Source organism: Acipenser ruthenus, chromosome 4, assembly GCF_902713425.1.
Source record: "Acipenser ruthenus chromosome 4, fAciRut3.2 maternal haplotype, whole genome shotgun sequence".
NCBI classification, from domain to species: Eukaryota; Metazoa; Chordata; class Actinopteri; order Acipenseriformes; family Acipenseridae; genus Acipenser; species Acipenser ruthenus.
Genome location: NC_081192.1, coordinates 11,371,250 through 11,392,259, shown reverse-complemented (window position 1 = coordinate 11,392,259; position 21,010 = coordinate 11,371,250). Strand labels below are relative to the sequence as shown.

Sequence of the window (21,010 nt, the reverse complement as noted above, 5' to 3'; positions counted from 1 at the left end):
ATAACCAATAGAGTGCTAAAACCATGTGCTAATCCCAGTTTTGAGAAACCTCAATGAATGTATTGGTTAAAAACAACGTCAGTATTATGTTAAAGACCTATAGCAGAAAGCACTGTATTTCACAACCACCAACCAGACGAGTACAGTCAATAATTGTGACCCACCCCTGTGTGTCAGCGACTGGTTCTGTCGTTGCAGCTGTCATTTGGAGTAAAGACAAGGAAGGTAACAGTGTTTTGTAGGACTGTGTAGCAGGGGCGTGGGTAATTGCACTCCCGTTCAACTTCAGGTTATTATTATAATTTTTTTTTCAATATTTGATGTTCATGGAATTTCTGAAGGGATATTTATATAAAAATCAAAAAGTATATTGGACATAGTAAAGTGATCAAAACATGTAAAAAAAAAAAGCTGGCTCTTTTACTGTTAATTTATAACTAGCTACTAATACACCTATAACCCAAAATAAGTTAAATGCTAATTGCAAACCATTATTTGACTTTTACTGATCGTGAGACGGATATTTCGTTTTCATTTGGACTGAAGTGCAGTGTACTGTAACGATCATGTCCGCATCAACTTCAAACACATCTCACCACCAGCAGCAAAGAATGAGACGCAGCAATGCAGGTTCTCCCACCTCAACCAGCAACAGCAACAGCAACAGCAACAACGGCATCAGCAGCAGCACCAACAGCAGCAACCGTCTGCTGCAGCCCATCCGCGCCACTGTGCCCTACCAGCTTCGTGGCAACCAACAGAGCCCTACCCGTTCTCCTTCTTCCTTTTCAGTGGGGAGTAACACAGGACTGACATCCTCCCGGTGCTCTAGCCCGCCCAGTCCGACACAGCTGATTACGAACCCGGGCGGCAGCAGCTCTGTGGAAGGAAGACGGATTGGGAGGCAGAGACGATCTCCAGACAGCAGGAGCTCACCTGAGCGAATGAGTCCGAACTTGCCTGTATACAGAGGTAAAGTTGGGATACGAAATTATAATACAATGTGTGTGTGTGTTTAATGCGAATGATACTTTGCACAGAACAGGCTACTTTGGGGTGAATCACCTAGAGTTACTAATGTACTACGACTACTAATAATAATACATATTCATGTTCAGCTGGTGTTTCTCATTTGGCTTTACTAGTACACTACCACTGCAGTTGTTTTCAATACCACTGTGCGTGTAGCACGCCAGCACAGCTTCCAATCACTGTAGTTTGCTCTAGTATTAGTTCTAATATGAAGTAAAGCAGTTGTACTGCTGTTTACAGGTTGCAGTCCCAGTAGCACTACAACATAATAAGAAAGGTAGGAGATGTTTAGTTCTGGCCTAGTTGTAATCAAATTGTAGCGTTAGGCACTAGTCTCAAAATCAAATACTTTCATGCAAATGCTGAAAGCGGTTTAATAGACATACTGTAAGCTAACAAGGTGCACTCATTATATTAAAAGTCGTCAATGTACCAGTAGTTTATTTGAAGATAAGGCCAACAAAGCTGTGTTGCGATTGCTGAGCGTCAAGTTACAGTTATGGAGGAAACACAAAATAATATTGCTGGTCCACACTTCAGGTTGTGTTTAAGAATCTTGTTATGTTTATGTTTTTTTTTTTAACACACAATAATTTCTGTTTGAAGGAAATCAGTTCCGATTGAAAAAGATAAGCCTAGAAGAATGCCAACCAGGGGAAATGTATTCAAACAGGAAATCATGTAAAATAGTTATATGCACCAGAAGTTACAATATATAAAAACAAATATGGCAATAAAATGATACCTTATTTTACTGAAATAACAGTTGAAACTTACATTGCATTATGTTAATCAAAAACAAAACAAAAACGTCTAATAAAAACAGTAAGGTCTAGCTTGAGGTATGCATGTATTAGCCTAATCATATTAGTAATGCTTGTAGGAATTGTAGATAATCAGTTCAGCTAGCTTCCTAGCTGCTTCCTTTAATCTAACCCACTTTGAGATAAGGAGTGCTTTTGGCAAATTAAGCAGGTCTTTGTACTGTCGATTTCAGTGGAAATGCTGTTAATGGAGTTTATAGAGAGCATTTGTATCAAAGTTCACCCTCCTCTAATTAAAATAAATTCACCAATAACAAGCTTATTATAGTTTGTCTTATCCATTTTCCTAAGAAGCTTCTCTGTTATGCATACATGCAGTCTCAAAGTATCCAAGCTTCGGTTGGCATACTTTACTGTATATTTGCACTTTCTAAAGAAGGAAGCTAATATCCCAGTCGTTACTGTACTTTCCTGAAAATGATTTTATCATCATGCTAATTCGGTTAGGTTGATGGACTGGCTGTAACTTGAACACAGTTGTCCCTTGATAAAATGACAAATTGTTATATTGAACCTGTGCTTCTCTGCTTGAATACTTCTTTCCTACTGTAGTAATAGTTCTAATAAACTCTCATCAACAGTGTTTACACAGCGTGTATTGCTTTGCATGATTTATTTTATTGTAGTGATGTCTCTTACTGTAGCTTTCTGTGCTAAATGTACTGAAGTACTCTTGGATTACAGCTGCAGTAAGAGACATCACTATACAAAAGCAAAGCATTGACTGAACTCCATAGGTACACACCATCTAAACAGTTAGTGTGCACAGTGTAGTATGGTTTGTGAAATAGCTCCATATCGTGTAGATACTGTACAGTACTGATTACTGATATGGTGAGTCATCCTAGTACAGTATGATTCACTGGAGGTTTGTTTTGATATTACACCATGGGCACAATATAACAAGAAATAATACAAAATACCTCTTATTATCATTAAATGGTTCCCTTTTTGTTGTGCTTAACTTCTTTTGGTTCTTCACACTATAGATTTTGAAAATTGTATTTGCTGCTTACTTGTACCTGAGTTACTGCAGATTTATTTTTTTTTTTTATTTAAACCCACAAGTCACTTTCTGTACCATGGCTCATGTGGTCTGGTTGTAGCTGCAGTAGGTCTTTAGAGTAAATAGACAAGTATCCTCTCAGCCTATTCTTGGTTCATCATCATTTCACACAAGGGGTTGGCAAATCTCTCTGGAAACATAACAAAGCCCCTTGATTCCTTTGGTATTTGTATTTAACTTGACACAATTTTGTAATTGCGTTGGTATTTGAAAAAGTATAGGAAACAATGCTGGCCACCCGAAAAATGTCTCTATTTCCTTGTCAGTTTGGATAGCTACGGCAATGTACATGCAGTTCACAAATCAGTATCTTACCTACTCCAGTGCTTAGCCTGCCTGTACACTAGAACTAGAAGTTGAAGTTACCTGCTTAGAAATACAATGTATGTGTTGTTTTGCAGTGTGCATTGTGCAGTTTTATACATGAATTCAGGATGGGCAAGTATCGTTAGATTCTCTTGCCAACAGTTTTACCTGCTGAAGATGGTCACGACCCAGCAATGCTTGAGTGGATTTAGAACTGGAAATAATGTGGGCTATGGACCAGGAACCCCAGTGTTTAAAACATTTACTCAGAATAAACATTACTGCATGGTACTCATCAGGGAAATACTATATTGGTGAACTTGTACAGTAGCTCTCTGACTTTGTAATTAAGCATTAGTAATTTTCATATAGGCTATCCCGTGTCAGGTTTCAGACTTTTTACAATATGATCCTCTGCTGTTATGACATTACTGCGTAAGCTCGCATTTCAAAATTGATTAAAATAAATCAGGCTATATAAATATTTATGTGATAAGTACAGGGAGTATCAAGTGTACAAGGGGAGAACAGTCTTACTTGTGGATAAAAGACCAATCTGTGTTTTTGTTTAGTATGACAATATGACTGCAAATCTTCAAGCAGCTGTCATTCTGCTTACTGTGTACATCACAACTACAATAGCATTTAAAATCTAGTTTGTAGAGTTCATCTTTGCATTTCTTGTTGAAAAAAACCTGTAAATAACTCAGTGACAAGCTGCCAAACAAAGTGATGATTTATGTCACATCCTGGTCGAGTCACACATTTGCAGAAAATACCACCAGCTTGAAAGACTGAAAAACACAGTGTTTGTTCAGCTGACATGCTTAATTTTGTAACGTTTTCAGTGCCTTTATATGGTCACTCCTAATGTGTTAATTCTGAGAGGGCTTGCCATATTCCTTATCAGGTTTTATCAATAATGTAATGTTACTTAATGTTCAATTTGCGTGGCAGTTGAAAAATTGAAAACATTGAGGACTTTTCACTTGATTGTATTGTGAGACTACAAAACACTCGCCTATATGTACACTGGAATGAAAAAAAAATGTTTCTCAGTTTATCATGTAACATCTGTGAGGGTAACACAACGACAAGTTAAATTAGTGCAATAATCCACCATTTGCATTGCCAATTGCACGAGAAACTGGATTATTTGATTATTATTATTATTATGTATTATTCTACTTTAAAAAGATGTAATTCAGGTTCTATATTGATAAAGTTCTGTGTTTTGCTTGATGCTATGTATATTTGCAACTAAGACCCCGAGGGAAGTCTTTCATTTCCTATTTTTATTTTTCATGCATTTATTTATTAGGCTACTACATGACTTTGGCAGGAATCCCTTACCAATTTGTCTGGGGGCTAAAAAAAAATAAAGGAATATGAGGGTTATGTCACTAGATTTTAATTGCTTATAAATTGAAGAAGAAGACGTTGCCTTAAAATATGAAACTGCAACTTTTATTAGTCCGTTTATTATTATTAATCCTACTTACATTTGGTGTTAATTCTATTTAAAACAGACTCGCTTTGTGCAACACTGCAAACACTTATGTAAAGGAAAGAGAAATAATACTTTTAAATACTGTAACAACGTTACAATTAGTAATAACCCTGAATGGAACCAATGGAACCCCCACTTTTCGAATCAATAAAAAAATAATAAATCTTGTAATAATTGTAATACTTGTAATAATTGATTGACTGTATAGAACTAGTGAGGATAATTTTTTTTAGCCTGCCTCTCTCTTTAGTGTTTTTTTGTGTTACTCTAAAATGCAAATAATATTTGTTCGGTCGTACTGCAGTTGTAATATATATTTGAAGTATGAGAAAAGGTAACGGCAAAACAAAATCAAAAAGGTAATTATTTGTGTATTTCGACGCTGACTAACAAAGTAGGGAAACAATCATTCCTTTCAAAACTGAATGAATAAACAAATAATAAACACACACTAAAACAAACAAGATAATGGTGTCTTGATAAATGCCACTAGATTTGAAATGGACTTTTTCAAAGAATACTAAAGATTTTATTTCACAATTCACGTCAGAAGTGAACAAATTGCAGCTGTTATAACACAAACAGCCCTCTGCGTCTTCAGCACAACACGTACCTGGGAAATGCAATTTCCTTACTGAAATTCTCATAATGACTCACTCAATTTCTCGGTCGGCAGAGCGGTGACTTTAATGATATTTTTAGCGGCTACCCATGAGTGGATTTGCCACGAGTGGGCTTACTGGCCACGCTGACCTTGAGTGGGTGAAAATCAGTTTGTATTTTCCACAGTAGCATATACTATATGTTTATATATATTTGCAGAAGTATTCACCCCCTACCAATAATGTCACATTTTGTTGAATTACAAATAATGTATGCACAGTTTTCCAAACAAACTTTTTTTATTCAAAGCTGTAGTGGTTAAACTGAACACTATAATATGAGGAGGAGGTGCTGGCAAAACTTGCAAAGAAAATGTACAAAATGAAATTTACTGGTTGCATAAGTTTTCAGCCCCTTAAGTCAGTACTTGGTAGAAGCACCTTTTGCAGCAATTACTGCTATGAGTCTTTTTGGATAGGACTTTACTAGCTTTGCACAGTATGATGGTGACATTTTTGCCCATTCTTCATGGGAAAATTGCTCCAGTTCTGATAAGTTTGTTGGGGATCGTCGATGGACTGCAGTCTTCAAGTCTCGCCATAAATTTTCGATTGGATTCAAGTCAGGACTTTGACTGGGCCACTCAAGAACATTAATTCTCTTCTTGTTCAACCACTGTAGTATGGCTCTGGCTTTGTGCTTCAGGTCATTGTCCTGCAGAGACTTGGCTGACTCACAGGTTTTCCTCAAGGATTCGCCTGTACTTTGCACCATCCATTCTCCCCTCTATCCTGACAAGCTCCCAGTTACTGCTGAAGAGAAGCATCCCCATAACATGATGCTGCTGCCACCACCATGCTTAACAGTTGGGATGGTGCTGACTGGGTGATGTGCAGTGTTGGGCTTGCGCCAGATGTAACGCTTGGAATTTAGACCAAAAAGTTCAATTTTTGTCTTGTCTGACCACAAAACCGTTTTCCACATGTCTGCAGTACCATGTACATGCTTTATCACAAACTCCATAGTGCTTTAAGATGAGGCTTTTTGAGTAATGGCTTCTTTCTTGCCACCCATCTATACAGGCCAGCTTTGTATAGGGACCGACTTATAGGAGGTAGGAGGCTGTGTGGTCCAGTGGTTAAAGAAAAGGGCTTGTAACCAGAAGGTCCCCGGTTCAAATCCCACCTCAGCCACTGACTCATTGTGTGACCCTGAGCAAGTCACTTAACCTCCTTGTGCTCCGTCTTTCGGGTGAGACGTAATTGTAAGTGACTCTGCAGCTGATGCATAGTTCACACACCCTAGTCTCTGTAAGTCACCTTGGATAAAGGCGTCTGCTAAATAAACAAATAATAATAATTGTTGATGTGTGAACATTGACTCCCATCTCAGACACAGAACTTTGCAGATCTCTCAAGGTCATTGTTGGCGTCAGAGTGACATCCCGAACCAGTTTCCTGCTTGCCCGGCTGCTCAGTTTGGGAGGGCGACCTGATCTGGGTAGTGTCTGGGTGGTATGATGCATCTTCCACTTCTTAATGATGGACTTCACGGTGCTGAGAGGGATAATCAGTGCCTTTGAAATTTTCTTGTACCCTTCTCCTGCTCTGTGCCCCTCTCCCACTTTATCCCTGACTTGTTTCGAAAGCTCCTTGGTCTTCGTGGTTGCTTTGTTGGATCACTATGTGAGTTGCAGCTTGAAAGTCTTTATGTACCTGAGGAAAATTATCTACAAGTTAAACCACTTTGAGTACACACAGGCTGAAACCATTTCACTAATTTTGTGACCTTTCAAACATATCATTTGCACCTGAGGTGCCAACAAAATGTGAAAACTTTGCAGTATCACATTATTACCAGTACAATATATATATATATATATATATATATATATATATATATATATGTGTGTAAATCAATATAGCCTGTACAAATAGCGTTTATTTTTCACAGGCCCCGGTATATTGTACTGTATCACTAAATAAATTGATGTATTGTAATACTGTACTTTTCTTTATTCTTAATTTTATGTGTGTTTTGGGTTTAATAAGGTCTGTCCTGTTCATACGTCTTCCCTTCCTTTACAGGCTGGTTAATCCTGCCGTGATCCCTATGCTATGCACACACACAGTACAGTCCTCTTTTCCACTCAGGGATTTACAATGTATTGTATGAACCAAAGGTCATGTGTATCCTGCATTTGAGTACTGTGCTTAGACGTGCATTATAACACACAATAAATATTACGTTTGCTGATAATGATTGGCAAAGTGTAACAAGTCAGGTCGTCCGCGTTGCTGCACAGTAATATATTCAATTCACACTGTCACTTATTGATGTTTTTATATTCCAATACTGTGGATGGCCTCTTTTGTTGTGATTTTTTGACCACTGTACAGTAGCTGTCTTCTTTGACATGTTTTTGCTTTGCCCCTATGCTCAGTGGTCAAACTCAAAAGTTGAAATCATTATATAATAAATGTATTAATTTACAGGGCCATCCACCTCGGTATTTATTCATTTAATAATCTGTTTATTCACTCATTAATTCATTCACTCATTCATTCTACGGGCCAGGCGTGTTCTCCTTTCTGCAGTTCTGACAGGGTTTCTTGATGCGAAATTAAAGTACATCACACAGGTGCAACACGGTCAACTGTACACCATAGGAGAGAGTGAGTGAAGACAGCTTGAATCCCATTTGCGATTTTATGCCACATACAATCTGATTTATTTTGTGATTTCCAATAGTGTATTTTAAATTGTAAATATATGCCTCCAAAACACAAAAGTGGAGTACAAAAGTGTAAATTGAAGGGGGCCCACAAAAAACCTGCACCTGGGCCCATTTTTCTGTTCCTCCACCACTGCCTATGCTTCTACTTTTGTACAATGCAGTAGGTGTACAGGGTAGTATTTTTACATGGCACCTGCTGTGTAAGATTTATACGGCACCTGCAGTGTAGGATTTTGAAGTCTTCAGTCAAGCAAAACATCAGTTGTGCTGATGGTTTATTTGCATTTTAAACAATTCACTGCTTACAAAAGGTTCCTCCTAGCAATCTGCAAGTGAATGAAGCAGCCTGCTGTAGATAAATGGATTTGTTTAACTGAGAGGTGTGCAGATGGATTAGGAATACACTTGAAGCCGAGATTGCACAGATTTAAAGTCTGAACATGTTTCTCAAGAAAGCACTTTCTTTTTCTTTACAGTCTGTAATCCTTTGCAGGAGAATTACGGTACACAATTTATATATTTATATATGGATTTATATCATTTACATATGGATGTACTGTACAAGTAGATCATGGTGATCTAGGGCTACTTTTTCATAATTCACTACACAATACAGTTGAGCATTTACAGCTGAGATGGGGGGTATTAGGGTTAGAGTATACAGTATTGCATTTGAAAGACACCAAGAAACAAGGGAACATATTCTAAAAAACTGGATCATCTGACATGCTTTACAACATGAAACTGTAGCAAAACAATGTGTTTATGTTTGGCACACAATAATTGTACTGACAAAATATACAGAAGTTCCTGCACAATGGAGATCCTTACTTCACCACTGTGAGAAGTACACCCTCAGTTCTGTAGCACATCTGTACAGTAGTTATTTGTAGTGAATGGAACAGAACTTTCATATGGGCTCACTTGTTATCTTACTTACAAACCTACAGTTGGATATAGACCTATATTTGAGTGTGTTTGGAGTCTGGTATGACTGGCACATACTGATGCCAGCACATGCTTTTTTGTAATTTGACAGTTTCCTAGTATAATCAAAACATAAATAAACATCTAGATGTGCAGTATTTGGCAACGTGTTTTTGTGCTGTGTGAGTGAATACTCAATAAAGTGTCTGCTCTTGGCGTCTGCGCTTGTTGACATAGACCAATTCTTTCCATCTGTGATGATTCAGGCACATTTGAAAAAGATACTGGTAATGTACTTCCACCGAATGCTATTTTTTTACATAACACCCACAATCCGTTTAACATTTGGTATTTGCTTCATGATTGTTGTTTTTGATTAACTTTTGTTTGTTCTGCATTAAGTGCCATAGACAGTACATTATGCAAAGCTAGTTCTGCATATTATTCAGTAAATGCCAAGCTACAGGGCCTACCCCTCCTCTAGTTACATCTTGTCTAATAATAAGAATGATAATTAACTAGTTCATTTTACTGTTTCTATAAAGTTAAAAGTGAATGATTGAGTTTATTAGAACATTGCACTAAGAAGAACAAAGCTAGCCAACACTAGTCGACTCAAGCCTTTCTTGGTTGAGGTGGATATGTTTTCTCATTTTTGTACTTTGTGCATATAAAGATGTAGAGCTGGCTGTTTGTCTTTTCAAAATTGAGAGGAAAATACCTAAGCCTCAGGAATATTAGTTTACATGAGCATTGGCCCGATGGTTTATTGTCGTTTTTGATAAATGCTCGAGTCTAGACTAAACCAACACTTTCCAGTCTCAAGCAGTGTTCCAGGTGTTCCAAGCCTGTTACATTTGAATGCATTTACTGGATGCAAGAAAAGGCTATAAACAGGTACGTGGAGTGCATGAGCTTGTAAAATAGATCAGTAAATGGTTTTCTTCCATTTATGTGAAACAGGAATTCCTGCTTGCCGTTGTAGAACTAATCTTTCCCCAGAGATACAAGCAACAGAGGCTTCAGTGGACACGAGTACACAGTGGCTGGACTCAGTGATAATGGCAATCTGTGTTTCTTTCGTTATAAAAGTCTGGTGCAGTGGCTGGTTATGTGTTTACTGCCAAATGGGAGAGTATCTTGCTAGTCACTGTGCTTTACAGGACAATCAATAGAATAGAGAGAGAGTGGGGGTGGCGTTAACAAACATGGCTAGGGACACTAGTTTCAAACGGGTATCATCACTGTCTAAATGGATTTCTATCTCCTCCAGAAGTCATTCCAGCAGTAAAATAATCTCAGTTTGCCGTCATGATGATTCCCATCTAGAAATGATGACACTTTATTGAAACTTTTCAGATCTCATTGAGGACAACCTGTTACCTTTTAGCCATGTGCTTGACCCATTCAATTCATTTATCCTTTTTCTTCCTTCCTTTCAAGTCAAACATCTCTTGCTCTTTTTTAAGTCTTAACAGCAGGTCAAGTAGTTTGAATATAAAGGGAAGTTTCCCTCAGCAATAAAAACTGTTGAGCAATAAAAACTGTTGATTTGTATTGGGTAAGAACAAAACTGGGCCATATAAGTGCAAAAAGAAATAATCTTACAGGTAAAAAAAAATCATTATAGTATTAAAGACTATTATAGGATATTTGGACCAATCAGTGCCAGTTTCGCATTCTGCATGACAAAACACATCACAAAGAAACCCCATTGATGACATCAGTCATACAATATTGAGTTTCTCTCAAGCTTGTTGCATATAAACTTCTACTTATTCCCTGATACACAGACATGTGCTGTCTTATAATGGGAACCAGATATATGGAATAGTACAACATTAGCTGCTAATTACCATAAGCTTAAAAAAAATGCATATTAGAAATTGGCCTGATGCATTTTACAAAAAACTGATCCTGAGAAGAGACAAAGTGTCTGTTCTGTGGTGGCTGGATATGCAAAGCTTCTATAACTGTCTCGTACTGTAGCTCTTCTCGTGTTGAGACAAATGGCATAGGCTTTTACCTCAAGACCTTAATTTAAAAGCTTAACTCTACTGTATAGGGTTGTAAGGAGATTTTGGATCCTACGAATACCTGTTCTGGTATAGTTTTGTTAAAGCTTATGTCACCTGGGTTTTAAATTAGATTTAAATTAGCCATGCTGACAGCCCATTTAGATTCTCATGATGTTAACCGTGAAAGTCCCCAAAATACTGTTTACATGAGCAGAGAACAGTTGAACAGGCGTTTGGGCTATTGCAAGGGAGGGGGTGGATACTACTGAAGCATACTGAAGTGAACCACGAGCTTGTTCCCCAAATTATTACAGCCCGCTGTATCCTGCACAATCTGTGCCAGGACTGTAAGGAGGTGCTCAGGCAAGCACAGGAACAGCTACCTCAGCCTCCAGCAAGAATTTTAAAACAGCGACATGAAGAGGGTCCTGCTATTAGAGATGCACGGCTATCTTTATTTTTGTAACCTGACCATGTACTTTTATTTTGTATCACATTTTTGTTTCATTAGCTTATTTTGTATCTGTTTAATACCAAATATAGCATCCTCCTTTGCACTGTACTTGTATGACTGCTTCTGCTTAATAAAGAATTGGAATATTGAGTAGTATTGTTGATTCCCAAGGAATAAGTCACGAAAATTCCACACCACATTTTATTTTGAGAGTGGGTTAAACAGTGTTCGTGTTGTGCATTGTATCAAGCTGCCTCTTCATAACCTCTTCCCTTATGGATATTAACACCTGAGCCTCTTCATCGCTCCAACGGACGTAAGTGGAGGATGGACACAGGTTTTGCACAGACATGAGTAACTAGGAGAAATTGCATTGGAGTATAGTTATACACATTTAAACATAGTACTTAGTACAATAAAGACATTTTGACAGTTGTTTGGAAAGCTATTTGCAAGTGTATTCTGAAGAACTGTACAGTAGCTGTAACCACCTGATTTCACAATGCAGTTTATCAAACATTTTTAGTAATAGTTTTAAACAGAAACTTGGTAAATACAATCTGTATGATACTTTACAAACACACTTAGATCCATGTATGATTAGCATTATGCAAAGTTCTAGGGGAAAGAAAAAAGTGGGGTTATCTGCAGCATCAATCTGATAAAGGAAATGCTGCAAACAAAACATTTCCCTGCTGCCATCTTTGGACCCTGGTAACGTACGTATTCCCATGTGACTTTTATAGCAGCTTTAGGAAAGGACCTGAACAAGCTAATTAACATTTTCATGAGAAACTCGTGTTTACATGTGTAAGTGGGTGTTGATTTCACAAGCATTTCCTGAAATCCCACAAGAAATTGAGACTTTCATGGTAAAATACTGAGACCGTTTTTTGGGACATTTTCACGAGCTTTCCCTGCCAAATTTCAAGCGCATTGTCCATTCACGTGAAACAAACCAACATGTAAACTGGCCTAATGTTATCCATTAACATGTAAAATCCATGTGCAGTTAAAAGACATGCATATTTTCATTTTCACAGTTGAGAGATCCAAGTCCCAGCAAATAAGAACCTCGAACACCATCAGACGGACCTCTTCCCTGGACACAATCACAGGACCTTACCTCACTGGACAGTGGCCTCGTGACCCTCAAGTGCACTACCCTTCATGCATGAAAGATAAAGCGACTCAGGTAAAACCAATACCCCCCTATCTTATCACTCTGGTGTAATCAGTCTTGAACATCATGTTTCATGGCTCTGGTCACTGAACACATCAAAACTGTTAACTGTTCAATTACTATCAGCTTAGTAAACTGTAGTACAGTCACGGTCAGAAAATAGTAAGATGCATAATAGAGTCAGTTACTGTTTATTATTTCTTAAGTTACTGTTGAATGTACTGTAAATGTGAGGTGCAGGCATAGACAGGTAACAAACAATATGTTATGCAAATATATCTTTATAAAGTGGCAGTGCAGGCTAAAACATTAAAAAATGAATAATTTTTCTTTTATCAGGCAGTTATCATGGTTTAGACAGGTGCTTAAAAACCTGAAGATTCTGGAACAGTAGTTTGTGTTTTATAGGTCACAGTATTGTTATTGTAACATTTGAAAAGCATTTTCGAGTTGTACTGTTTGAAGTAGAATATATTTTTGTATGTGGGTTTGTTAGATTGTGGTTTATATAATTCATAACTTTAATCATATGTATATGTTACGGTAAAAGTTTGAATCTGGTAACTCTGAAGTTTGTGGTAAGTAATGTGGTAAATGCCCAGAATTAAGAAATATATGTTTTTTCAGACATTTCCCAGTTAATCTTACCAAGCATATTGGTAAAGGCACTTGGTTATTCTTGAGATTTAATGGTAAATGTCCAAAATAAAGTGTTTATCATGTTTATATCAGACATTTACTGCTTTACTTGGTAAATGTTGACTGAGATTTGCCAAACGTTTACTGTAACACATACAATGATTGTCTTTGGTCATGATAACTGTCAACTATGGTTTTTAAAAAGGATGGTTATTGTCCAATGATAAGTCAAGGAAGTGACCGTACTTAAAAATTCTTGCTTATGAACCCTCGCTTGTATTACCTCAGACAGTTCTGTAAGCTATAAAAAAAAATCTCTGAAGAAATACATAACAGAGATCAAGAAGCTGAAATAACCCCTTTGTTTTCAAAAGCTTAGGGCTGTGTGCTTTGTATGAGGATCTACATTACAGTAAATAGGAAAATGGTTAAAAATTAATTAAAGCCAATGAAGTTTTGTTATAGAAAAACCTCTGGCTGCTGTCACCATTTTGTGTGAATAGGTGAGACTATTTAATTCTAACACTGCAAGCCTTATTCTACGCTGAAAGGACTCTCAGAGTTTGATCAGTAGTAAAGAAGGAAGTTAAACATGTCTGCCTAGTGGATGGTTACATGCAGTGAAGTAAAGAAACCTTTAGAACTGTTGTTATCTATTCACTCACAGGCTTCTGCGTTTCATTACAAGGGCCAGCTGTGTGGTACAGGGATTGTGTTTCTATGTGTGTATTACATTATCAGGGATAAGGTAGGGAAGTGTATTTATAGAACTCAAGTTAGTGCAAACATTTCAATTTGTTACTATGGCAACATTCAAAGGGCCCAGACCATTTAAAATGTGTTTTCAAAAATAATAAAGATTATTAGCATGTGCCCTACTCTGGTCTTAATTTAGATTTTCCAAAAATACAGAAGTATCAAATTCTCAAGTTTGTTTGTTTTGCTTTACAATGTGTTAACTAAGTATGCATGTCTGATTCTTGACCCTTTTTTAAAATTCCTAACTGGCAGAATTAATGTTTGCAAGTACTTCTCTAATTGAGGTCAAACTTATCAATACGCTCTTCAGTGTGGTTTTGCAGAGATACTTTTAAAATGAAGGAGACAGAGAAAGAAAATTATTATTTAAAATGTTTGTATTGTAAATTATATTTAAAAGTTGCTGACAGATTGTGTGCTACAGTAGTACAGTAACATAAAAAAGAAGTCTCACCTTTTTCTCATGCTATTTTGTAGTACCTTTCGGGTAATTTGTGTTTACATGTACTTTTGTTTTAGGCAGAGAAATTCTCCTTTCAAATGCAAATAACCTAACTAATATTACAATACGGGAGGGTATATTTTAATGTTTCTGTCTGTGTTCCAGTTTGGCCTTGCACTACGGATATCTTGCAGCTTTCTTAAACTGGGTTTCCACTAAGTTTTTAGGTTGTGTTGAAGAAACATGAGTGCAGTCTGCCTCATTTGGACACCAAAAAAGTGTACCGGTAATCAAAAAAAGTGAGGGAAACAAAGCAAAATCCCAGACACAGCATTACACAAAAACAAATACAAAATAAAATACATAAGAAAGCGCAATGTACTATCCTTGTAGTATTTGCGAAACATTTTTTTTTGACTGCATATATATTTATTATACACCTAGTATACACGTACATATATAATATACAGTATGCAAGTTTTCCTACAGAACTGTAGCTTCAGCAGTTCTGAACCTTATGGTAGCCTATGAATGGAGCTAAAATATCAATTTTATAAATACTGGTAAAAATGCAACAGGCTACCTTACTCACACTCATTTCCCACTACATAATAATAATAATAATAATAATAATAATAATAATAATAATAATAAATACCTGAATCTGAATTCCGCAGGGACAGTGCAAGACTCTCACCAGTAGAATGGGGTTACATGTTTTTTTTTTTCGTTGTTATTTGAGATCCAGTATACCGGTAGTCCATACGAGTTCAACACATTTCTCAGTAGATGCTAATCCACCCAGGACTTTCTAAAACTTTGTTATGCAAGCATTGCAGATGTTAAGCCCCGTATTTGTCTTTTTGAACAAATCTGTGGAACCAACAGTTTATTTTTTCTTTTTCATGTTTTCTAAGACAAATCTTGCTCAATGAGTTAGATTTAAGAGATTTGACTTCAACTCTAGGTGGTTGCTCAAGCCTGGTGCAGTCGGTAGCCTGCAGCAATAATACAGGAGACCACTGGCTCTAATTCCCAGCTGTGCTAATTTAATACATTTTGGGGTAGAAGCCTTACTTTTTTGTCCTTGGTAGGTGCCCATGATAGATGCTGCTTAAGGCTAGTATACAATACACCGCATCTTATTGCTAAGAAACAGAAAAGTATAGACTTAAAGCTTTAGGAGGCTATTTCAAACAATGTCCATGGACACCATATTAAAAGCAGTTGTATTCTCTTATTTCCATCAACCCAAAGACACGTTGCTATGTTGGTGACAGCAGCCAGAGGTTGAAGCATTGACGAGACAGACCCAGCAATACAGTGAGCAAATCAAAGTGGTGGATATTTGAACCACTGTGTTTGAATCAAACCATGCGGTTGTAATGGATGTAATGTAATCCATGTGCAGAGGCTAACAAATTAGAAACAGCAGGTGGTATCTGAGCTCAAGTAACTAAGATCTGCAAGTCCTTTTGGTGCTTCAAGATCAAATATAATTTGTCATTAAAAGGTGAGAATTTACTAGTGGGGCACAAAACACAAACATTTAAGGTTAGTATTGTAGATTTAGCAGGATGCCTTATTTCAAGATCTCTGACTCATTAGTTAACCTACATTACACCCTGCAGTGTTTACAATAAGCTTTGGTGTGTCCTGTGTTGTCTGTAATCTGCTGGGAAACAAACCTAGACCCTATTCACACTTGTAATTTAAGGCGGCCCAGGGCCGCCTTTTCTCATATGTGAACGCTCCAAAAAAGAAAAGGCCGCCCAGGCCCGGCCTAGATTTAGGGCCGGCCTAGATTTAGGCCACCAGTTCGATGTGGCCGGGGCCTGCAATTGCAGCACCAGGACCGGCCTTTACATATATATCAACGCAAAGCAGACTTAGGGACGCCTTTTCATATCACATGATCAATTTGGTTACGTAGCTCATTAGACACTCCCATACTAAATAAAAAGGTGAATGCTCTGCTAGCCAAGATGGCAGTGGAGCAATATTGAATAGTAATTATTTCCACATCATACAACTTTAATTATAAAAATATTACATTCAAAATAAATCTAGTGGGTTAGCGTTCAGGTTGTTTCTTTGACATAATAAATGAGCTGCAGTGCATTCATAATTAAGCTGAATTTGTCACAATTACCTTTTCTTCCTGTTATTTAGTAACTAAGCGATACATTTAAAAACTGCAGGATTGTGGATCTCAATAATGATGAATAATGCTGGCGACTTGGCATATTCAGCCACCATTGTTTATTTTTCATGCAGTGATATACATAGGTACAGAAGTGTGTGTCTTTACAGTAAAATGCAGATCTTTTCTTTTAGCTGCTTGTTTTTGCACACACATAAATTACTGTTCTCATCCACAAATATTAAGATCAGTGCACCATAACATTAACTCAAAATAGTCAATAATATACAGTCAACCTCGGTTAAGCCATTTAGTCTTGACTTATCCAAGGTGTCGAGTTAACCACGGCTGCACATGAGCCATGGCATTAACATGTATATAAGTAACATAACTCACAGATCTACAGTATTACAGTATTTACAAGTTTATTTTTAGTTAACTGTCCTTATGAAAACGGTTGAAAGAACTGCAGCGAATGAATCAGTTAGTCAGTATACAGTACTGTACAAACTCGGTACAACTCATATAGTGCGATTGAAATAAGAATATGTATTTTCTTCTAAACATGCATAAAACATGTGTGTAATAATAATGTTAATCTAATTTTGTTTAGTGACTAAATATGAATGTCATTCTGTATTTGACTAAATGTTAGAGCAAATACTATTTAGCTAACTAAACAATACACAAAAGAATGTAATTCTGCCTCAGGTTTATTGTTGATATTATGTGCAACATCACAATCCAACCACGTGCAGAGAGTTTCAACACGATGAGTAGACCTGTTGGAAAAAGAGAGCCCGACTTTCAAGAAATACTCAGTTATTTATCAAACGGGAAATACCCAGACACACTTAAAGGGAACAGTGGCATTTGTTCTAATATTAATTAAACATATACTTTTTTTTTTCATAAAAAAAAGTTTTATTAAACAAGGTAACATATTGAAAACATGTTTTATAGCGAAAATATTTGTAATCCCTTGAGAATGAGTGTTGTTTTTGGAGCAAAATAACTTAAACCAGTATGCTTGAAAGAAGGTCCTCCGTTAAGCCATAGATTCCAATTTACTGTATTCGTGTGTGTGTGTGTGTGTGTGCGTGGGTGCGTGTTTTTAGATATTGTACTGTGTTTTTTTATTTCAACTCTTCGTATTTTGATATACAGTACGTTTGTACAGTTACAGTTTCTATTAGTAAATTGTTATGTTGGTTAATTCAGTTAGCTTTAGCTGAAAAACTTTTGGGAAAACACAAATGTAATGACATAACTGTAAAAATGTATGTAAATGCTTTGAACTTAATGTAATAATGTGTTTTTAGCGTTAGAAGTAGTGTTATGAACGTGACCTGAGAGTTTTGAAAGTGACTAGTAGAGTGTTTTGAACGTACTACACCTGTAGCTCTTCCATTCTGAGTGCAGGCTATCGTTCCATAAAAAAAAAGCAATTTGCCACACTTTAGGCTTGCTTTTCAGTCACATATGTGAACGCACATAGGCGCCTTAAACCGAAAATGTGAACGGGGTTGCAGACCTAAATATGCGACCCTGAGGCGGCCCTGGGCCAGCCCTGTAGTGTGAATGGGGTCCTAGAACTCAGGAGTGTTGGCCAGGAGAAGGAGTATTTGCCTTACGAGTGTCATAGTGTATCCAGATCATGATCCCTCCTGCAACACTGTTGGTTACTCTGACTGACTCTGAATGATTATTATGGGAATGAAAACAAGCAGCATTGTTGCTGGAGGGAGCATGATGTGGATACACCATGACAGTCGTAAGTTAAATAATTTTTCTTCTGGTAAACTCTTGAGTGAAAGTTGAGAAATGCTCCTTTGTTTATTCCCCAGTTGATTTATGACCCTTGGTGTGTGAATAAAAATATCAAACAAATCGCAAACCCCATACAGTAGGGGCACTCAAATGTAACGGACTATCAGCTGTTCATCTAAACTAATGTCCTTCACACAGTCACAGCTAGCAAGCCTTAATGGTACTGGCAAATGTTCAAATTAAGCATTCAATAAAGCCCTTTTCTTTTAATGTACCTTAATGCTGTATGCAAGTATGTATTTATGTTAAGCCTTGTAACTTTTGGATTCTGAAAGAGTGTTTAAATGACTGTGAATCTGTCAAAATAATTGTATAGCAATTTTAAATAAAATAGAATGAAACTTTTAAAACATTTTCATGACACGTAAAAAAAAAAAGTGTACTCTAATTGGTTCACAAGCTACAGCAAAATGTTATTACACTAGACCTCATTGTACATTCTCACTGTAGATCTGCTGAGCAGTTTAGAATTAATTTTGGACGTTGTTGCTGGATTGCTAAAAAATGTCCATAATAAATTACAGCAATAAGAGGATAATCTTATTTTTTTAAAGTAAGCCTTTATATTGTATAGAATAAAAAATAAGACAGTAAATCTGTTCCAATATGAATTACTATAACACATACTTTTTTAGTCCAGTGGTTAAAGAAAAGGGCTTTATACCAGGAAGTTCCCAGTTCAAATCCTGGCTCAGCAACTGACTCACTGTGTGTGACCCTGAGCAAGGCACTTAACCTGCTCGTGCTCTGTCCTTCGGATGAGACGTAAAACCGAAATCCTATTGTAGACTCTGCAGCAGCAATTGTTGATGCATAGTTCACCCCTAGTCTCTGTAAGTCGCTTTGGATAGAAGCGTCTGCTTAATGATTAATTAATAATAATAATAATAATAATAATTTTTCAAAGATACCAATTAACAGTATTTCAGTGCTGCACAGATTGAAAACATGTGAGTCATAGGAAAAGCACTGATTGGTAACTAAGGAGTCCTGTTGCTCCTGGTTTTTACATGCACTCCCAGAAGTCTCTGGTTTTGGCTGTCCTTCTAACTAACCTAGCGCTGCTTTTCCAGTGACTGCTGTGCTTCAATCTATCAGAGTTCCTTCTTGTGACTTCTTCAAGTGGAATGCAGAGACACAGTGCTAGTGAAACATTGAAATATCTGGTAGTACTCCTCGAAAAAAAAAATACAACAAAGAAATCAAATGCACGTTTACCAAAACACATTTGTCTTTTCACAGAGGAAATTATAAATCTTATGATCACCTTAACCGGTTCCTAGTAGAGAAGTCACTATCCTACACAAGCCAACTTCACTTTACAATCTTGTAACTCACTTGAAACCACAACATAAATTTCAATCAGCCTAACTGATTCAGACAAAAATATAACCTGCAAACACATTTAAAAAAATGTCCTCATTCACACAAATATTTGTTTGGTGTATGTTAGCATCCTTTGCACAGGTCTTTACTTGGCTCTGGACACTGTCATTATCCAGCAGTAATAAGTACAAGGTAAGATTTACTGCAATTATTTTGTTATTTCTATGTGCTATGTACTGAAACTCTACTTGCCCTGTATCGCAAACCAATGCTGACAGCCTGCTGTGACATCAACATAAGGGTTAGTCCTGTCAGGGTGGTATTGTTTCTCAGGATCCTAGTTACAGAATGTTTAGTTTGCTTGGTAACCGTGTCAGCTATCTGTGCTTGAAACACTTTTTCAGTTGTGTCTATAACAAGTCAGACACTGTGGAGTGTGTTGTAATTAGTACAAGTCAGAGTGGTTTGGGTTGAAGTAAATTGATCTGGGTAAAGCTGTCTGACCAAAGACATTGGTATGCACTGTTGATTTTCAGAAAAAAAAACAAAAACACACACATTTTACTGTATTATTGATTGCTGTAATAACATGTCTATATACGGTGCAGTGTATTTTGCTAAATATGGTATGGTTTTTGCTCTTATTGTATTACTTGTATTGTAACACTTGAAATGTATTTGCTTACGATTGTAAGTCGCCCTGGATAAGGGCGTCTGCTAAGAAATAAATAATAATAATAATAATAATAATAATAATAATAATAATAATAAATATCGTCACAATTCTGTGCTAAGGTTCTTAACAATCACTATAACAATATTAGTGTACACAGAGATTACTAGTTAATGATTGCAAATGCTATTCTCCTACTGTATTTGTACTAAAGTATTAGTATGCCCAGGCAAGCCCAGCAATATACGTTTCTAGAGGGCACGGTGAACATTCAACTATAATACAGTATAATAATTATAGTAATAAGGGATGGTTCACGCCAGATGGTTTTTTCTGTCTGTGTTCCTTAATTGATGAACAGCCTATATATCTTTGTTTGAAATTTGTTACCATAAAATTGCAAAATATTAAATATTCAAATACAGCCATTTGTTAAAGAATGAACAAAATAAACATGTTTGAAGAGTTTGAAAACCGAGCATACAGGAAACACTGAGATAACAGACTTAGATAGCACATCTGCGCTCAGTATGACAAA

At 36.8% G+C, this 21,010-nt stretch overlaps 1 protein-coding gene across 6 annotated transcripts in view; it reads left to right on the top strand.

Annotated features, from left to right (window-relative positions):
- Positions 1-209: 209 nt before the first annotated feature.
- The window catches only part of LOC117400288 (glucocorticoid-induced transcript 1 protein-like), an 80,239-nt gene continuing 59,438 nt past the window's right edge, over positions 210-21,010 (top strand). For all 6 annotated transcript variants that reach the window (XM_034000021.3, XM_034000020.3, XM_034000019.3 and 3 more), the window contains exons 1-2: positions 210-972; positions 12,521-12,672. In XM_034000021.3, the coding sequence (XP_033855912.1) occupies positions 567-972; positions 12,521-12,672 (558 nt within the window). In that variant the 5' untranslated portion in view covers positions 210-566. The remainder of the gene's footprint in view (positions 973-12,520; positions 12,673-21,010) is intronic.